Source organism: Nicotiana tabacum, chromosome 15 (assembly GCF_000715075.1).
Source record: "Nicotiana tabacum cultivar K326 chromosome 15, ASM71507v2, whole genome shotgun sequence".
Lineage (NCBI taxonomy): Eukaryota > Viridiplantae > Streptophyta > Magnoliopsida > Solanales > Solanaceae > Nicotiana > Nicotiana tabacum.
In genome coordinates this window covers 132,965,083-132,984,659 of record NC_134094.1, presented here as the reverse complement: position 1 = coordinate 132,984,659, position 19,577 = coordinate 132,965,083, and the positions used below count along the sequence as shown (strand labels likewise).

Genomic DNA, 19,577 nt, shown 5'->3' with positions numbered 1-19,577 from the left:
TTAGAGTTATTGGTAATGCCTACTTTGTTAGTATTGGACAAAACTAATTTGAACTTGTTGATCATATTAACCAATAAATCCAGGTTTTTCTGCACTTATTTGCATTTAATCTTACTAAAAAATGCTGTATGTATTTTTATTTTTCATGTAATGGGTTTTTTTTCATTTGGTATAACATTGAAGATGAGTAAGTAGTAATCCTTCAATCTTTTGAACAATATGACTAGAGAAAAAAGCTACTCCTAAGAAGGAACATGTGTGTGTACTACCTTTTTAGTTTGGTAGACTAATAAATGGACTACACCTTTTTAGTTTGGTAGACTAATAAATGGACTTATTGTCCTTTTGTTATCTCAAATCAAGTTAATGTCACATGAAAATCGTTTTGTATTTGTCCTATAAAATATCTTAATTTTACTTTTTGTTGTACTTTAGAATGATTCACACTTTAGCTGTTAGTAAATTGTTTTGTATTTGTTCTTGATCCTAATCAAAACTTTAACCTAAAGTATAGCAGATTATAGTTTTTGATACGTGAAATCCTTCAATTTACCATATTTACACTTTACACTAGAATTTCGGCAGTCAATAATAAATTCCATATAGCTAACAAACAACAACAATAATTATATCGGGAGTCTGTGGATGTAGGAGGATAGTGTGTACGCAGATCTTATCCTTAACTTGTGAGGGTGGAGAAACTGTTTTCGATATATTCTCGACTCAAGCAAAGTATATTTACATCATTGTTGAAAAAGAACTACAATAATGGAGAAATCATGCAAAGAAGCAATAACAACAAGATAGCCAAAGCAAAACACATGTATAGAAATCTAAGGATAAGAAAATATGAGAATAATACTAAATCTACTATTATGAAAAAGAGATACGTTTGACTATTCACTAATTTTCTGTTCTAGTTCTTGATCTACACACTTTTCTATCAAAGGTCATATGCTCGTTAAGCTGAATAATTCGCTAACAAACAAGAGTGTAATTTATTCCACAATAGAATAGAAGGTAAGTTTAAAGTATTTTGTGTAATAGAGGGTTAAATTTGAACTTTTACCCTAATTATAACATAGCAACAGACATTGACACGTGAGTCACATAGTAAAATTTGTCTCATTTTGGATGCATTAGTCACGTGTTTAAAGTCAGCGAGAGTAGCATATTCCCTTTCTAAGTTTCTAGTTTGTCATTTCCCCTTTTGTACTCTACTAACGCACACTGAATTTCCAGCTCATGATTGAGATTTTTTTTTTTGATTTCCTAATTCTTATTTTTATTACGAATAAAACATTACAAGAAGTATAAAAGAAAGAAAAGAAATTAAAATAAGGAAAGAAAAAGAAAATTAGAGTGTAAGATCATCGTTTTCTCTGACCAACACTTTATTCACACTTAATATGAACTTGGAACATCACAAAAAATAGTGGTAGGATATACATGATCCCCATCCTATATCAGACGTCTTAATTTCGTGATAGGGGTATTAAAGTAATAGTAGAAAAGCTTGTTTGATATATCATGGTATATCAAAACATGAGAAATAATCCACCTAATCCCTTGAACCAAATTGTCTCCAGCATTGTGTATTTCACTCATACTTTAATTGATTTTTTTGATTATTTTTTGTTACGATCCGAAATTTCTCACCGACGGGATCGTGATGGCGCCTAACATTTCACTTGCTAGACAAGTCAACGTTAGAGAATCTTTAAGCCAATTCCTTATTCTCATTCAGTAATTAACAATAATTAACTAAGATGAAATATAATAAGTACGGAATAGCATAAAACTGTATTAATTACTACCACCCGGATCTGAAATCATAATTCACGAGCATTCTAGAATTTACTACAAGTAATAGTCTGAAAGAAATACAAGTATTTGAATGAGAGAAACAGTAAAACAGAAAAGATAGACGGGTACTTCAAGGTCTGTGAACGCCGACAGATCTACCTTGAGTCTCCAGACAGCGGGCCAATAGCAAAATCTCGATCAACCCGAATCTGCACAAAAAGTGCAGAGTGCAGTATCAGTACAACCGACCCCATGTACTGGTAAGTGTCGAGCCTAACCTCGATAAAGTAGTGACGAGGCTAAGGCAAGACACCTACAAATCAACATGTACAATTTAACAATGTATATACAAATAACAGAAATGAAGAACTAAACAGGAAATGTCGGGAGGGGAACATACTGAGGGGAATACAAGATAAAGAACTACAACAGAATGATCACCGCAGCAGTCAATATATCATGAATCAACATGAATAGTGAATATAGTAAAGGAAAAATGCACGGCATTACCCTTCGTGCTTTTACTCTCAATCTCACCATTATATTAATAGAAACGACACGGCATCACCCTTCATACATTAACTCTCATATCATGGCACGACATCATCCTTCGTGCTTTTACTCTCAATCTCACCATAAAATTAATAGAAACGACACGACATCACTCTTCGTGCATTAACTCTCATATCATGGCACGACATCACCCTTCGTGCTTTTACACTCGCAATATGGTACGACATCACCCTTCGTGCATTAACACTCTCCCTTACGATAATGCAATGCATAAATAACAACAGGAAGATAGAATAACAAGTACAAACCTTACTTCAACATTTGGTTCCACAATATAAATCTCAACTTTTAAATAAATACTCGATTACCAACAGAAAATCCGTAAACATGATAATGATGATCAATTTAACAACACTAGTATAAACATGTAGCAATTAGGCATATGAAGAGACAATATAAGAAAACGGAAGAAACATGGAAAAACAGGTAAATTGGCGGCGCATAAGTACTCGTCACCTCACATATACGTCGCTCACCTGAATTTCACTTAGCAAATAATCTAAGGTTCCTAATTCCCTCAAGTCAGGGTTAGACACAACACTTACCTCGCTCCGAAGGCCACTTAATTCTCAATCACAACTTTTTCTTTGGAATTCACCTCCAAACCACTCGTACAAAAATGACTCAATAATATCAAATATTGCTAAAAGAATCAATTATATTGCATAAATTAAATTTTCCAAATTTTCCTCCAAAAAGTCGAAAAATCGACCCTGGGCCCGCTTGGTCAAAATCCGAGGTTCGGACCAAAATTCATTTACCCATTCATCCCCGAGCCCGAATATATAATTGGTTTTGGAATGCGACCTCAAATTGAGGTCTAAATCCCCAAATTTCCGAAATCCTTAGTTTCTATCCTAACCCCTAATTCTACCATGAAAACTCTAGATTTTAGCTTGATAATTCAAGAAATCTAATGGGTAATTGAAAGAAAATGGTTTAGAATTACTTACCAACACTTTGGGGAAGCAAATGACTCTTGAAAATCGCCTCTACCCGTTTGGTTCTTGAAAAATGTTGAAGAAATGGCTTAAACCCGTGTTTGATTCTGTTTTATGCACTGGGCGACAGTGTGCATCGCGTTCGCGAGGCCACTGTCGCGTTCGCGAAGGGTACTGGCTGCCAAGCCTTCGCGTTCGCGAGACCCAGCTCGCGTTCGTGATGGTTACTCCCCTCTGGCCTTCGCGTTCGCAAGACATTGCTCGCGTTCGCGATGAAGGAACGACCAACCCCCCAGGTCCCCAAATGCTTCGCGTTCGCATTGAGCCGGTCGCGTTCGCGAAGGGTAAATCCCCCATCACTTCGCGTTCGCGAAGAAGAAGTCTCAGCCTCATCAGTTTACCCTTCGCGTTCGCGAGAGAATCTTCGCGAATGCGAAGAAGGATATGCAGGCACCAGAATCTGCAAAAAACCAATTTTTTTCCCAGTCGAAAATATCCCGTGGCCTATTCGCAACTCACACGAGCCCTCGGGGCTCCAAACCAAACATGCACACAAGTCTAAAAACATCATACGGACCTGCTCGCGTGATCAAATTGCCAAAATAAAACCTAGAACTCCAAATTTAGCACCAAAACAAATAAAATTCTCAAGAACACTTTAAAATTTCTATTTTCTCAACTGGACGTCCGAATCATGTCGAATCAACTCTGTTTCTCACCAAATTTCACAGACAAGTCTTAAATATCATAATGAACCTGTACCGGACTCCGGAACCAAAATACGGACCCGGCACTAACAATACCAAACATCAATCAATTCTTGAAAACAATTAATTTTCAGACTTTCAATTTTCATCAAAAATTCATAACTCAAGCTAGGGACCTACGAATTCGATTTCGGGCATACGCTCAGGTCCCATAGTTCGATATGGACCCACCGGGACCGTCAAAATACGGATTCAGGCCCATTTACCAAAAATGTTGACCGAAGTCAACTAAAATCAACCTTTTAAGGCAACAATTCTTATTTTCATCAATTTTCAACATAAAAGTTACCGAAAACACGCCCGGACTGCGCACACAAATCGAGGAGGGTAAAAATGAGATTTTTAAGGCTTAAGAGTGCAGATTCGAGTTCTAGAACATAAGATGACCTTTTGGGTCATCACATTTTTACACATATTAAGAATTTTACTTTTTAGAATTAATTAACATTGAAATTGATCATATTAACCTTAATTTGTTTATTGAAAATATAACAAACACTCCTAAGCTCTTTATTCCAAGGGTAACTATGGAAAAAAGAAGTTAATTCTTTCTTGATATCTACAACAACAACAACAACAACCCAGTGTAATCCCACAAGTGGGGTCTGGGGAGGGTAATATGTACGCAGACCTTACCTCTACCCCGAGGGGCAGAGAGGCTGTTTCCAGGAGACCCTCGGCTCAAAGAGGCAACAAGAGACACTATATTAGTACTATCAATAGACTCATAATAAAACAACATAAAGTACCATAAAATCCATAACATAACATAAATACCATAAAAACAAAGTAACAACAATATAAGAGATATAGGAAATACGAGAAAGATGTAAGGTATTAATACACAGGAGATAAAGCCCATCATCAGTAGTTGATCAATAGCATCCTAAGACTACTTCCTAACTGGCTAGTCTCACTCTAGTGCGCTGTAACAAAGACATCACAATTTCCCTAACCTACCACCTTAATGCTCGATCTCCACAATTCCCTGTTTAGGGCCGTGTCCTCAGTAACCCTAAGTCGCGTCATATCCTGCCTGATCACCTCTCCCCAATACTTCTTAGGTCTCCCCCTACCTCTCCTCGTACCCACCACTGCCAGTCGTTCACACCTTCTCACCGGTGCATCAGTGTTCCTCCTCTGAATGTGCCCGAACCATCTGAGTCTTGCTTCCCGCATCTTGTCCTCCATGGGGGCCACACCCACCTTCTCTCGAATATCTTCATTTCTAATCTTATCCTTCCTTGTATGCCCGCACATCCACCTCAACATCCTCATCTCTGCAACTTTCATCCTCTGGATGTGTGAGATCTTCACCGGCCAACACTCGGTCCCATACAACATAGCAGGCCTAACCACTGCCCTATAAAATTTACCTTTCAGTAACAGTGGCACTTTCTTGTCACACAGGACTCCCGTCGCTAACCTCCATTTCATCCACCCCACCCCTATACGGTGTGTGACATCCTCGTCGATCTCCCCGGACCCCTGAATAAACGACCCCAGGTACTTGAAACTACCCCTCTTAGGGATGACTTGAGAATCAAGCCTCACTTCCACTCCCGCTTCCGTCGGCTCTGCCCCAAATTTGCACTCAAGGTATTCCGTCTTCGTCCTGCTCAACCTGAAACCTTTGGACTCAAGGGTGTGTCTCCAAACCTCTAACCTCTCGCTGACGCCGCGTCGTGTCTCGTCGATTAGAACTATGTCATCAGCAAATAGCATGCACCATGGCACCTCCCCCTGAATATGATGTGTTATAGCATCCATCACCAGGGCAAATAGGAAAGGGCTGAACGCAGACCCTTGATGCAATCCTGTAATAATCGGAAAATAATCTGAATCGCCTCCTGCTGTCCTAACCCGAGTCTTAGCTCCATCATACATGTCCTTAATCGCCCTAATGTAGGCAATCGGGACCCCTTTAGCCTCTAAGCATCTCCATAAGACCTCCCTAGGAACCTTGTCGTACGCTTTCTCTAGATCGATAAACACCATGTGGAGATCCTTCTTCTTATCCCTGTATTGTTCCATCGTCCTCCTAATAAGGTGGATAGCTTCTGTGGTAGATCGCCCCGGCATGAACCCGAACTGGTTGTCTGAAATAGACACCGTCCTTCGCACTCTCATTTCTACCACTCTCTCCCAGACTTTCATGGTATGACTTAGTAATTTAATACCCCTATAGTTGTTACAGATCTGGATATCGCCTTTGTTCTTATACAACGGGACCATAGTACTCCACCTCCACTCTTCGGGCATCCTATTAGTCTTGGATATCACATTAAGCAACTTAATAAGCCATTCCACGCCTGCTCTACCCACACACCTCCAAAGCTCAACCGGAATTTCATCTGGTCCGGTAGCTCTGCCCCTTCTCATCTTACGCATTGCCTCCATGACCTCATCGACCTCAATGTCCCGATAATCACTTAGTTCATGGGGGCTGTCGGCGTTCCTCAATTCACCTAGTACAATATCCTGATCCCCTTCCTCATTTAGAAGCTTATGAAAGTAGGTCTGCCATCTCCTCTTTATCTGGTCATCCCCCAACAAAACTTTGCCGTCCTCATCTTTTATGCACCTCACTTGGTCCAAATCCCGAGCCGTCCTCTCTCTCACCTTAGCGAGTCGGAGTAACTTCTTCTCCCCGCCTTTGTTCCCTAGTTCCTCATACAAACGAGCAAAAGCTGCCGTCTTTGCCTCCGTCACTGCCATCTTTGCCTCCTTCCTAGCTACCTTATATCTTGCAATGTTCGCTCTCTTCTCCTCCTCTCCAGTGCTCCCCACTAACCGCAGGTAAGCCACCTTCTTCGCTTCCACTTTACCTTGTACAACTGCATTCCACCACCAGTCTCCTTTGTGACCACAAGTGCGGCCTGAAGATACCCCTAACACCTCTCTTGCCGCCTTCCTTATATAGTCCGCCGTCGTCGACCACATAGTGTTTGCGTCCCCACTACTTCTCCAAGCTCCCATTGCCGACAACCTTCCTTCCAACTCCTGGGCTTTAACCTTAGTCAAGGCGCCCCACCTAATCCTCGGGCAGCCTCGTACTGACCTCTGTTTCCTTCTTATCATAATACTAACGTCCATCACCAAGAGCCTATGTTGCGTTGCAAGGGTCTCACCTGGGATAACTTTGCAATCCTCGCACAACCTTCTGTCGCATCTCCTTAGGAGGAGATAGTCAATTTGAGTCTTCGCCACCGAACTTTGGTAAGTAACCAAATGCTCCTCTCGCTTCGGAAAACTCGAGTTTGCAATCACTAGATCGAATGCCTTGGCAAAATCCAGCAGTGATATGCCCCCTCCGTTTCGTTCCCCGAAACCAAAGCCGCCATGCACCTCAGTATAACCACCTGCCGACGACCCAATATGACCATTGAAATCCCCTCCTATGAATAACCTCTCGGAAGGCGGAATACTACGAACAATGTCATCTAACCCTTCCCAAAAACGCCTTTTAATCTCCTCATCACAACCTACTTGCGGTGCGTACGCGCTAACGACGTTTAAAGGACACTCACCCACCACCAATTTAATAGTCATTAGTCTATCATTCACACGCCTGACCTCTACCACCGACTCCCTAAGATGGCTATCTACTAGGATACCCACTCCATTCTTACCCCTCACGACTCCGGAGTACCACAACTTATACCCATCCGCGTTTCTCGCCCTCGATCCGACCCACCTAGTCTCCTGGACACACGCTATATTAATCTTCCTCTTCTGAAGGATCTTCGCCAACTCTATAGACTTACTCGTTAGCGAACCTATGTTCCATGACCCGATTCTCAACCTATAGGCTCCCTTGCCCACTCTACCTCCCCTACCTCCCGACCCACCCCCTGACCCCGAGCCCACTCTTTGCCCCTCCCTCTGCCCCACCTGAGGACATGCCTTTAATCTATCATCCCAGACTGCCGCCACTACACCTACGACAACTCTACAAAAGACTCGCTAGTGCACCACGGACAACGAATCAAACTAGAAGGAAAGAAGTGACTACCTGTACACCTATTGAATGATTCAACTATTGTGAACTAAAGTAACATCAATTTAGCTAACACCAAAAGGAAAACAGTAGAACGGGAGGTACCAATTCCCGAGAACTAAACCTGTGTTGATTTGCAGCCCTCGATATACTTGCAAGCTCACGCAATGCTTCCCACCGCCCTTTGCTGATGCTCGTCCAGGTTGCTCTCCTTTGCTAGTGCTCGTGTGCCCAACTTGTCTCCAACCACTTTGAGAATTTCCCTGAAAACACAGAAAATACCACGACCCAAAGACCAACAAGGGCTATCACCGCTACCACTGGTGTAGCACCGAAAGTAACTAGCAGCCGAAATTAACTGAAGAAAAACAACAAGCAAGCTTCTGAAATAGGTGAGGAGATTCGGCTATTTCAGAAGTTCTCATATAAAAAATCGGATAGGAGTGGAATTGACCAAATGCTCAGTTCTGAAACTTATGCAATATTAAAAGAAGACGGTTTATGCAAACTTATGCAATATCTTTCTTGATATCTGAAATAATTAAATATTATGACCCACAAAAGAAAAATCAAAAAATCAATTAAAGTGGACCGGAGGGAGTAATACCAAGAGTAACTTATTTCATCAGGAGTGGACTTTTTTTTGGGGGGTGTAAAATGAAGAGAAAAATAGAATTGTGGATGTATCTTCCTGTTTTGAATTATAAAAACATAGACATTTTGTGTTTTCTTAGCTAAATCAACCAAACATGCTCTGTGCTATAAAGAAATGGCTAAAGAACAGAACATATATTATAATATATACATCTCAAGTTGTGAATAAGCTGCTCATCTAAAATAAAACACAAAAAAAGATAACACCAATGATCAGATAAATGAACAAGGAAGTACTTGTGCTTTGTAGCAATTGAAATTCAAATCTGTACACTAAGATCAAAACTTTAACTACTGTTTGAAATAAAGTTTTTGTTAACTTTAACAAACAAAAATAAAATAAAATTACTTGAGCGCTATAACATACAAAACTTTGCATGTATGCATTTGCAAAACCATATACAAAACTCTAACTACTATCTGAAATAAAGTAGACAGAAAATAGATACAAAAGAGAGACTCCAGGAGCTGCAGAACGACTTAGGAAGCAGCTCACCCCTAGGTCTTGAGGTAACGGGGGTGCGCGCCGGTATGACTGCCAATTGCACCTGCCTCAGTTCCTGCACGGTTAGTGCAGAAATGTAGCGTGAATACATAGCATATTCTTCACGTCTTACATTGGAAGATTGTCCAATGGATCGTCATCATCGCCAAACGCAGTTTCAACTGGTCCAACATTTTGTCGCTGTTGCTAGGACAGCAAATTAATCAAAATCAGTGAAAAGGCAGCAGCTATTAGCTTAGACATTGAAAATATTGAAGCCAGTGTATTTACAAACCATCACTTCATCGCGTAAAGCGATAAAGAGATGTGAATCGAGAGATTGCGCTTTATATCTGAAGCCATGTGCTTCAGAGAAGTGTGCACTTCAAACAATGACGATCCTAATGAGGAGTTGATTCTTTGAATTTCAAATTTGAGGAGTTGGATTAATGTCGACATCATTGTAAATTGGACGATAAAATTAGTTATTATTAATTGCAATGTGATTATCAACAACAACAACATCAATATACCCAGTATATTCTCACAAGTAGGATCTGGGAAGGGTAGTATCTACGCAGTCCTTACCCCTACCTTGTAAAGGTAGAGAGACTGTTTCTGGAAGACCCTCGGCTTAACAAAGCAAAATCATAGCAGTTATGACAAAGAGCTACAGAAAACGAAATAATAACAACATCCAGAAACTATAAAAACGAAGCAAAGAAAACATCAAGTAATAGTATCGATCTAAAAATTGAGAACACGAGGAATTTGATTATCATAATACCAAATTCATATATGTTTGATGTCTTTTAATTTCCTTAACTCGTGCGCTTCACTTCTAGCTTTTCGCTTAAATACCCATGGACCTTGTTGCTTCTTTGCACTTTTCAACTTAACATTGATCTTTTTAAAGCAAAGTGAAGATAACAAACTATTTCCGAGGATTTTCCGGAAATAGTCTCTCTATCTTCACAAAGTAGGGGTAAGGACTGCATACATACTACCCTCCCCAGAACCCAATTGTGGTAATATACTGGGTATGTCGTTGTTGAAGATAACAAATTAAGACTAACCTGCTCGAAAAATGCACTCATGAGGTCCTCCTGTCCAAATGGCTCATCTCCAAGAATTGAGTTAGGTTGTGATCTGCCCATAAGATTAACGCGTCCAGTTTCTTGCTCGTTAGAGAGAACTGTTTCCGCGATTGGAGCATTTGTGTTCTGTCCACTCTTCTCCAATGAAGAAATACCATGTTGTATATAGGTATCAAAGGTTGATCCAACATTCTGTAAACGCCAGTCCTGTGTCTTTTGCTGATACAATCCGCTGAAACTATCGTCGTTAGGAGAGAACCCTCTAGATCCTCTAAAGTCAGAGTTAACCTCTTCCTTAAGCATCCCTTTAGTTGCCAGAGTGGCCGTTGCTGAATTGCCACTCGCAGGAAAGCCTCTGCGTCGCAACTGCATGTTTTGGTTCAGTGAGAAATCTACCGCTGAATATGCTTGGGAAGCCTGATTGTATATACTACCTCGTGCATTGTCAACGATACCATTCCGTAAGGACTGCTTCGGTTCCACGGCTGTTGGGATTCCGTAAAGCAAGTTAACTTGGTTATTGCTGTTGTTCAGCTCTTGCTGACCCTGAAATCTCAACTTGGGATTTTCAAAGCTAAAATGGTTTCTCTGGTCTACCAGGGGAACATATAAGGAATATTTTGTTGCAGACTGACTCAATGCTGCTGGCCCGAGGGTAGCAAGACTTTGTGCAGGAAGTTGAATAGTAGCTGCAAGAGTTTGAAGATCAAGACCGTTAGGCGGTGTCCCAAAAGTTGCTTCTGAGTATCCTGTGAAAGAATAATTCAGTCCACTCTGATGCTGTGATACACCCATCGACTTCTTTAGCAACAGCCGATATTTCTGCAGCAAATGGTTGGCACTAATAAGTATTTAATCACAATCGACCACACCACCAACAAGTAGTTTAAACTAAAAGTGGTCTAACTCACACACATGCATATCCCAATTTAATATAAGTGTAACATCAATGACCGAACATTTACAACTAGTTGGTTGTCGTCTATATGGATCATTTGCTTTCATTGTGTTCTATGCTATATTTTCGCATTTATTCCTAAAGATTTATGTCTTTCGAGGCAACTCCCTTCTATGTGTTTTAGGTTTTTCCTTGTCATCTTTAGCACTATAATCACCAAAGTTTCGACCTACAGACTAGTGAAGATATCAGGGAACAACTCAGACTATATGTTGCAGATATGCAAAAGACATGAAGTCGTTCACCAACGGAACTTCTAATGCATGATATTCTTTAAAGGGGGAAAAAGTAAAGGTCCTCAGTACCTGAAGGTGGCTAGCAACATGTTCTCTTTTTAGCCAAGGAACATTCATCAGTTCCAGAATATTCTTGGGAACAGCCCCTGCATTCATAGTTAGAGTTGAGACGAGAAATATACATATATACGTCAAGATAATATTGACTTATACTTAATTGTATAGTAGAAGATCCTACAATTGTTCTGTATTTTCTGTAATTATAAAGTACAAATTGTTCTACCACTTAAGAAAGGATGAGGGCAGTGAGCGCAGATGTTGACAGAAATAGAGTCCCTTTTGTTGAGCATTAAATATGATATGAGAGTAAAAGACTCTTGACTAAGGCAGAGAGTAAGTGCAGGGAAATAGAGAAAGACACTTACATCCGTAGATGAACTCCAACAAAAAAAGGAAAAGACAACACATCTTTGGCATACGAGTATGAGGTACAAAGTAAAAGAAGCAGAAAATCAGGTAAAGGACACTCCGTTGAAGAGGAATCACTAAAAATGAGGTCACTATCTCGAAGTCATTAGCAACAAAACCGGGAGAAGAGAGAAAACGTTATACTAAATGTTACATCTGGTAAGAACTCTTTCTATCAGGTAAAAAGGTCACAGATTTCTGCAAGTAGAAAACAACCATATAAATTCCTGTTAAAAAGAAACCAATGGGGTGCCACATATCACAAAAAGGGAAATGCGTTAAGTTGTCAACAAGGCAAGGTAAATGGAGAAAGATGCATGTAAATGCATAAATGAAATCCAAAAAGGGAAAGACCACATTTGGTATAGATTGACAGAAGTAGAGAATACAACTTATGACAAGCAAGATGTGATGATGAAGAATCATGCAAAGGAATGAGATCTCTGATGCAAATATCTAAAGGTGACAGATAATACACATTTCACTTGCCAAAATAAACCAGACAATTTAGAACATCATAGAATTACATTAACACGATTAGAATCTAAGTAAATATCTAAAAGAAAGGTAAATGGTTCATACTGTCCATTCCAAGTTGATTGACAGCTTGTAGAAATTTTTCATGAAGCTCCGCGGACCAAAGAACACGTGCCTTCTTCAACGCGACCATATCATCCCTTTCTTCAGTTTCATCTTCCTCCTTTCTTTTCTTCGAGCTTTTCAAGCTCCCTTCATTAGCTGAAGACGAGTACTCAACATCTTCTGGTGGTTCCTGTGGCCATTCTCCATCTTCAACAGTGTCTGATTGATCGAACACCTTGCCCTTCCACTTGTCCTTATTTTTTCGAACAACATGCTGCCAAATGTTCTTCAGCGCCTCAATGCGTACTGGTTTGATAAGATAATCATGTGCACCATGAATCACACCTTTCATAACCACATTTCTACTATCATCCGCGGACATCACTATTCAATCACAAATGGAAGATTAAAGTCCACTGATTAGTACAAAAGTCAGCAGTTTCTAAACTTAGGAACAACAACACAGTTTGTAATACACGAAAACAAGATACTCACTTATAACAGGCAAGTCCATCTCCAAACCAATGTACTCAAGAAGCTTAAAACCATCCATGTCTGGCATGTGTACATCACTTATAACTAAGTGAAATCCGTTTTTGTTTTCGTGGAGCAAAGACAATGCAACCTCTGCTCGATTACACGTGGTGACTGGAAGAAACCATTAAACTGAAATCAATTGCGAGGAGAAGAAAAGAAAAGAACAAGTTCTTCTGTTCAGGATCAGCTTATCAACCAACCTATACATGTTCCTTGTATTTTTTCTTTTGATTTAAGACTCAGATTAACATTAAAAATTACAACTTGGTAAACTTAAAAGGGTCTGTAGAAACTTGTAAAAACAAATCCAGGTCAGTCTTCTTCCAGCATGAATTCTCAACATAACCATTTCCTAAACCACCTAAAAATCGAATTTTTAGGAACTTGCTACTCTTACTTTTTAATGGTTTAATTCTGCCTTCTTGTGAGGTTCCTCACATTGCCGGTCTCAAATCTTGATAAATTGCAGTAGGTTGACGGCTAGCACAAAGCTGGTTAACTTTTGATGAATCCTACAATCAGTGGCAAATGGAGCATATATACCACCGATTCAACTGAACCCAATATTTTTGACACGAAGTATAGATATATATATGAAACTAATCACAAAATTATCAGATATTATTTGAACTCATAATTTCAAAAGTGTAATAGTTAAATGGTAGACCTAAAGGTTGAATCCATCAAATTTCAATCCAGAATGTACCTCTACCTATTATTTACCCGTTTGGAATTGGGGCGCCGTGGTAGTTTTCACTTCTTTTTTTTTAGGTTTCCCACATGGGAGGCCTAAGGCTCGACTAATCCGGATTCAGACTTTGGATATAAAATGGTTCCTACCAAAGATAATTCTATTCCCACAGCTCAAACCCGTGATCTTTGTTTAAGGGTGAAGGAGGTACTTATTACCCCACTTGTGATCTTTAATGGCTTATCCCCTTCTTCAAATTCCTTAATTCAACAAGATTCAGGATTCCTAATAAAACCAAACATACTAAGTAGACAACGCATTCATTATTTTTCTCCCTAAAACTCAGACTCAAAATGAAAATAAAATGAATAAAGACTTAACTTTATACAATATTGCATCAAAACTTTAGAGCAGAACATTGAATACCTTCGTAGTGGCACTTCTTAAGCATCTTTTCCAAGATTTTGAGACAAGTAGGATCATCATCTACAACCAGTAATTGTAAAGTCGGAAACTTGATGGAGCTACAACTAGACATGGGTTCATTCAATAATTTTCAAGAAACTTACCTAGAAAGTTGTCACTATATATATCAATCTCTACAACACGATAGGCATAGAGTTTTTTTTGGTTTCCCTGCACAATATTGTGCTCACATTAGTGCTCGCATTGAGACTCGAATGGTGTTACCTCTGCGGCTAGGCCCCACTAATGGGACTAATAGCAGTACCTAAAAATGTTACTCTATAGCCGCTCTTAAAATAATAATCAAAAATATATATTTATTTATTTATACCATTTATTAATGCCTAGTTTATTATATTTATTAATACCTACGTTTATTCTAATCTAACAAGTTTTTTTTTTCCACTGTTTTTTTAGTGTCTAATTTAGAGTATATGGATAGGCTTGGAAGTTTGGAGTTGATTGCTATATATCAGGAACGTGTTATACTAGAAGTACTAGTTCCATTAATTTTCTCAATTTAAAACACTTATTCAGGATTAAGTTCCATTAATTTTCTCAATTTAAAACACTTATTCAGGATTAAGTCTAATTAATTTGATGATTATTAAGCTAAGTCAATATTCTGATTTACTAGTTTGACTCAAACTCTTTTTTATGATTCCGAAATTTTAAATTTTGTTTTTATATTTCATTTAAGTGATCATAAAAGTTCATTAATGACTTTACTAAATATAATTTTTTAAATGTCCTTAAGGATCATCGTAGAGATTAGTTATATAAATTTATAATATAACGATTATTTCTTATTGTTTAGCTAGAGATATATTTTAAAATATTACTTTCAGCTAGAGATATGTTTAAGATATACTAAAATTGTGTGAAATTTTTTAACTAAATTAATCTCCTTAAAACACATTAATTGTTTTTCTCCCTAAAACTCGACTCAAAATGAAAATAAATTTCATTCTTCCTTTTTTATGAAATTACATGGAAAGTTGTCACGAAACTACATAGAAAGTTGACAGTATCTCTACAACGATGTTTTTTTTGTTTCCCATTGCTATGTAGTGCTCCCACTGATGCCCGACCAATGGTGCTCCTTCTTAGGTTGTATAGTCGCTCCTTATTAATGAGAAAAATAATATTGTATAGTCGCTCTTAAAATAATAACCGAAAAAATATACTATATATATTTTTGGTATATATACACATTTCTGTATGTTATATACAAAAAATATGTAAATATTTTTGGCCACGTGTTGATTTTTGCTCATTTATTAATACCCCTCTTTCTATTTATTAATGCCTAGTTTATTCTATTTATTAATGTTTATTCTAATCTAAGGAATTTTTCCCTCTGTTTTTTAGTGTCTAATTTGGAGTATATAAATGGACTTGGAAGTTTGATTTTTTGATTTTTTTTTTTGATAGCAACAGAATATTTATATTAATACTAGTAGTAGATTTGGTTGTTACAAGTCATAGGAAACTGACACTCGTGGCGGAAGTTTGAAGTTGATTAGTATATACGAGGAACGTTTTGTACTGGAAGTACTATTTTCATTAATTTTCAATTTAAAACACTTATTCAGTATTAAACCTAATTAATTTGAGAATTATTAAGCTAATAATCTGTTTGGCCAAACTTCTAAAATTAGCTTATTTTGAGAAATGTTTTTCTCAAAAGTACTTTTCAAAAAAGTATTTTTGGTGATAAGCAGTTTGTGTTTGGCTAATTAATTTGAAAAGCACTTTTGAACAGTAATTAGTATTTGGCCAAGCTTTTAAAAACTGCTTCTAAATATATTTTTCTCAAAAGTGTTTCTTAGAAAAGTATTTTTGGAGAGAAATTATTTCTCCTCAAAAATACTTTTTTTTCCTTCTAAAACCTTGGCCAAGCACCTCAATTTTTGAAAAAAGTATTTTTGACCAAAAAAACACTTTTGGCAAAAAAACAAAAGCTTGTCAAACAGGCTATAAGTCAATACTCTTCTTTTTTTATGATTCCAACACTTGATATTTGAATTTTTATTTTTATTTAAATGATCATAAAAGTTCATTAATAACTTTAATAAATGCAATTTTTTAAATGTCCTTAAGGATCACGCAAATATTAGTTATATAAATTTATAATATAAAGATTGTTTAGTTTTATATATTACAAGTTAGTATATAATGAATAATTTAAAATATGTGTTTACTTTTTAAATAGAATAAAAATTTATTTACTACTATGCGCGTTAGTTTTATTATATATGTGTTTAATCCATATAGTACTAATGCTTACACCAACCAAATTACCTTTTAGTAGCTAAAATAAAAAACAAACCAAATTCTCCATCCTACTATAACTGTGTTTCTAATGAGTAGTAATTAAAATTGCCCAATTGCCGGCTGAGATATCTGATAAGGTTGTGAAAGATTTTATAACTAAAAAACGAATGAAAATGAAAATAGAGTTCAATTTCAAAAAACTAAACCTTAGAAAGAAAAAATGCTCTCGTTGAGAATCGAACTCAAGACCTCCCGCTTACTAAACGGGTGCTCTAACCAACTGAGCTACGAGAGCCTTATGTCATAATCTTTCAAGATTTATTTTACATTAGACATGTACAAGTATGTAATAACTTACATAATGTTAGTCACATTGAATTACAAGGAGTAAACTTAGCTAAACTGGAGATATTTTTTATGAGCTTAACTCGCATGAATTGAATAAGGACTCAAATTTATGATTGCTTCGAAGGAAATATATATGTTGTATTTTCATTAGTAACCTTTTATGCACAAAAAAATATACTCCATTAGACATGAACTACATTATAACAGCAAGTCAACATTTGATATGGCATTTTTTAAAAATCTCCTTTTACTTATTTCAATTATGATGTTTTAGAGACTTTAAAATATATTCTTTAATCAACAACCTACGATCAGTAAATGCATGTTGCTTTGAAAATATTTCCCTAATATGTTTACTTGACTTACTGATACGAAACAACAACAACAACCTAGTATAATCCACTAGTGAGTGTCTGGGGAGGGTAGTGTGTACGCAGACCTTACCCCTACCCTAGGGTAGAGAGGCTGTTTCCGATAAACCCTTGGCTCCCTCCCTCCAAGAACTCCCACCTTGCTCTTGGGGTGACTCGAACTCACAACCTCTTGGTTGAAAGTGGAGGGTGCTCACCACTAGAGCAACCCACTCTTGTTAAAAATTCGATGGACAATCTTACAAATTCTTTTATTTTATTACTACTGTTATTTCTCTACTTTGGTTATCTTTATTATTTTTGTTGTCAATCATTTACTTTTTCTTTCATCTTAGCTTTTATCTCTCTAGTATTTTTGTACCACCTGTTTTGAAAACGCTTTTTTAGCCTATGGTCTTGTATACGGTCGAAATAGATTTCGGCTTTCGTACGATTGATCGAGTTCGAAATATAATCGATCGAAGTAAGACTTCGAGATGGGTTCCGAAGATGGTACAAACAAATTTCAAGTCCGAGGGGCCGATCAATGTCGAGCTCGATATTATAATCAAGCTCGAATCCAAATCAAACTATGATGCAAAGTAAAGTTGTCGAGCTTATGATCCAGAGACCGACCAACATTGACCTCGAATCAATTCAAGGGTCAGAGTCAGAATCGAGCTCAAGCCAAGATCGAGAGCTCGAGTCAAGACCGAAAACTCGAGTCAATATCGAGCTTATAGACAAGAGCCGTTGCAATCCCACTAGAGGAGAGAATCTTGGCAGGAATTGTAAAAAAATTAATTTATCATGGGTCTCCCACTATGTATTTTTAATTATATCTAAAGTAAGATCCCTCTAATATAAAGGGGATGGTTATCATTTCTGTAGAAGACAAGTTTTTGCTAACATTGTAATTCAAGCACTATATTCTCCTATAGTGAAGAGTTATTCTTTCAAGCTTCTTAATTTAATTCCACTTGTTTAGTCCTAAAATTCATCTTCTTTACAACCTTGTCTATTTTGCATTATTTGCAATCTATAATTGATATTTCTATTTATCCTTACGATTTGTATTAAGTTACACCACATATCCTTAGAACTACGTACAAATTCAACTCTATCCGTTTTTCGGGTAAACAGTTTGGCGCCACAGTGGGGCAAAGGATAACGGTAGTTATTTGATATGAATCTGCAAAAATACACCGTTGTGTTTTGCACTTGTTTCCGAAAATATCTTGGATTTCGGATTAGCAACGACTAACTACCAGTCAAATGGCCACACCAATCGATAACGAAGCCGGTCTTCAAGATGAGAATAATAAATTTGACACCCAATACCGAAAGACCATTTGCCAATGCCGTTGGAGCTCGAATCGGAGCGCCGATAGATATCAATTCGCATGTGGTCATTGAGGCGAACCTACATTCTGAACCCGAAAATAGCATTCATGGTGGCACTCGGTCTGCAGCTCGAGATTCCCATAACGTCGAGGAAAACGGCATCAGCTTGCGTATGATCTTCGAAATGCTACAAGCTCAACAGGCAGCAATAGCTCAGTTGCAGAGCCAAACCCAGCTATAAAGCAGGCCGGAACCCAATCCACCTTGAGAAATCACCCACATAACGGAGCCAGCCATAGTGAAGTCAAACGAGCAAGAATCGGGGACTACTCCCAAAATTGCTAAATTACTCTAGGAACTCACAAAGCGAGTCGAAGCCAATTATAAAAAAGTAGAAACATATAATTCCAGGGTCGATCAGATCCCGGGAGCTCCACCAATGATAAAAGGGTTAGATTCAAAAAAATCGTGCAAAAACCTTTTCCCTCGAGCGCAGCCCTAAAACCAATCCCCAAAATATTCCGTATGCCCGAAATTACCAAATATAACGAAATGACCGATCCCAACGAGCACGTCACTTCTTACACATGTGCCATCAAGGGCAATGATTTAGAAGAGGATGAAATTGAATCTGTGTTGTTAAAAAAATTCGGAGAGACCCTCTCGAAGGGAGCAATGATTTGGTATCACAACCTACCACCAAATTACATCGACTCGTTCGCCATGTTAGCAGATTCTTTTGTGAAAGCACATGCCGGCGCCATAAAAGTCGCAACAAGGAAATCAGACCTCTTCAAGGTAAGACAAAAAGATAACGAGATGCTGAGGGAGTTCGTATCTCGTTTTCAAATGGAACGAATGGATCTACCACCAGTCACAGACGATTGGGCTGTTTAGTCTTTCATTCAAGGTTTGAGCGAACGAATTTTGACGGCTTCACGGCGGTTAAAGCATAACTTGATCGAATACACATCCATCACGTGGGCCGACGTGCACAAT

General features: G+C 38.0%; 1 protein-coding gene and 1 non-coding gene across 3 annotated transcripts; both read right to left on the bottom strand.

Moving 5' to 3' along the window:
* Positions 1 to 8,945: 8,945 nt before the first annotated feature.
* On the bottom strand, positions 8,946 to 14,467 carry LOC107775114 (two-component response regulator ARR2-like). 2 transcript variants are annotated; one of them, XM_075231324.1, is made up of 6 exons: positions 14,221 to 14,467; positions 13,062 to 13,214; positions 12,567 to 12,950; positions 11,586 to 11,662; positions 10,302 to 11,144; positions 8,946 to 9,426 (listed from the first exon to the last, which is right to left on the bottom strand). In XM_075231324.1, exons 1-6 carry the CDS (start codon positions 14,330 to 14,332, stop codon positions 9,355 to 9,357), a joined length of 1,641 nt encoding a protein of 546 aa, XP_075087425.1. In that variant the 5' UTR covers positions 14,333 to 14,467; the 3' UTR covers positions 8,946 to 9,354. The 2 variants fall into 2 exon arrangements, with proteins under 2 accessions (XP_075087425.1, XP_075087424.1); XM_075231323.1 differs by having other exon boundaries at positions 8,946 to 9,432; positions 14,221 to 14,456.
* A 2,290-nt stretch (positions 14,468 to 16,757) lies between these two features.
* Positions 16,758 to 16,831, bottom strand: TRNAT-AGU (transfer RNA threonine (anticodon AGU)). Its single transcript has one exon. It is a non-coding gene; the product is annotated as a tRNA-Thr (tRNA).
* Between the last annotated feature and the right edge of the window lie 2,746 nt (positions 16,832 to 19,577).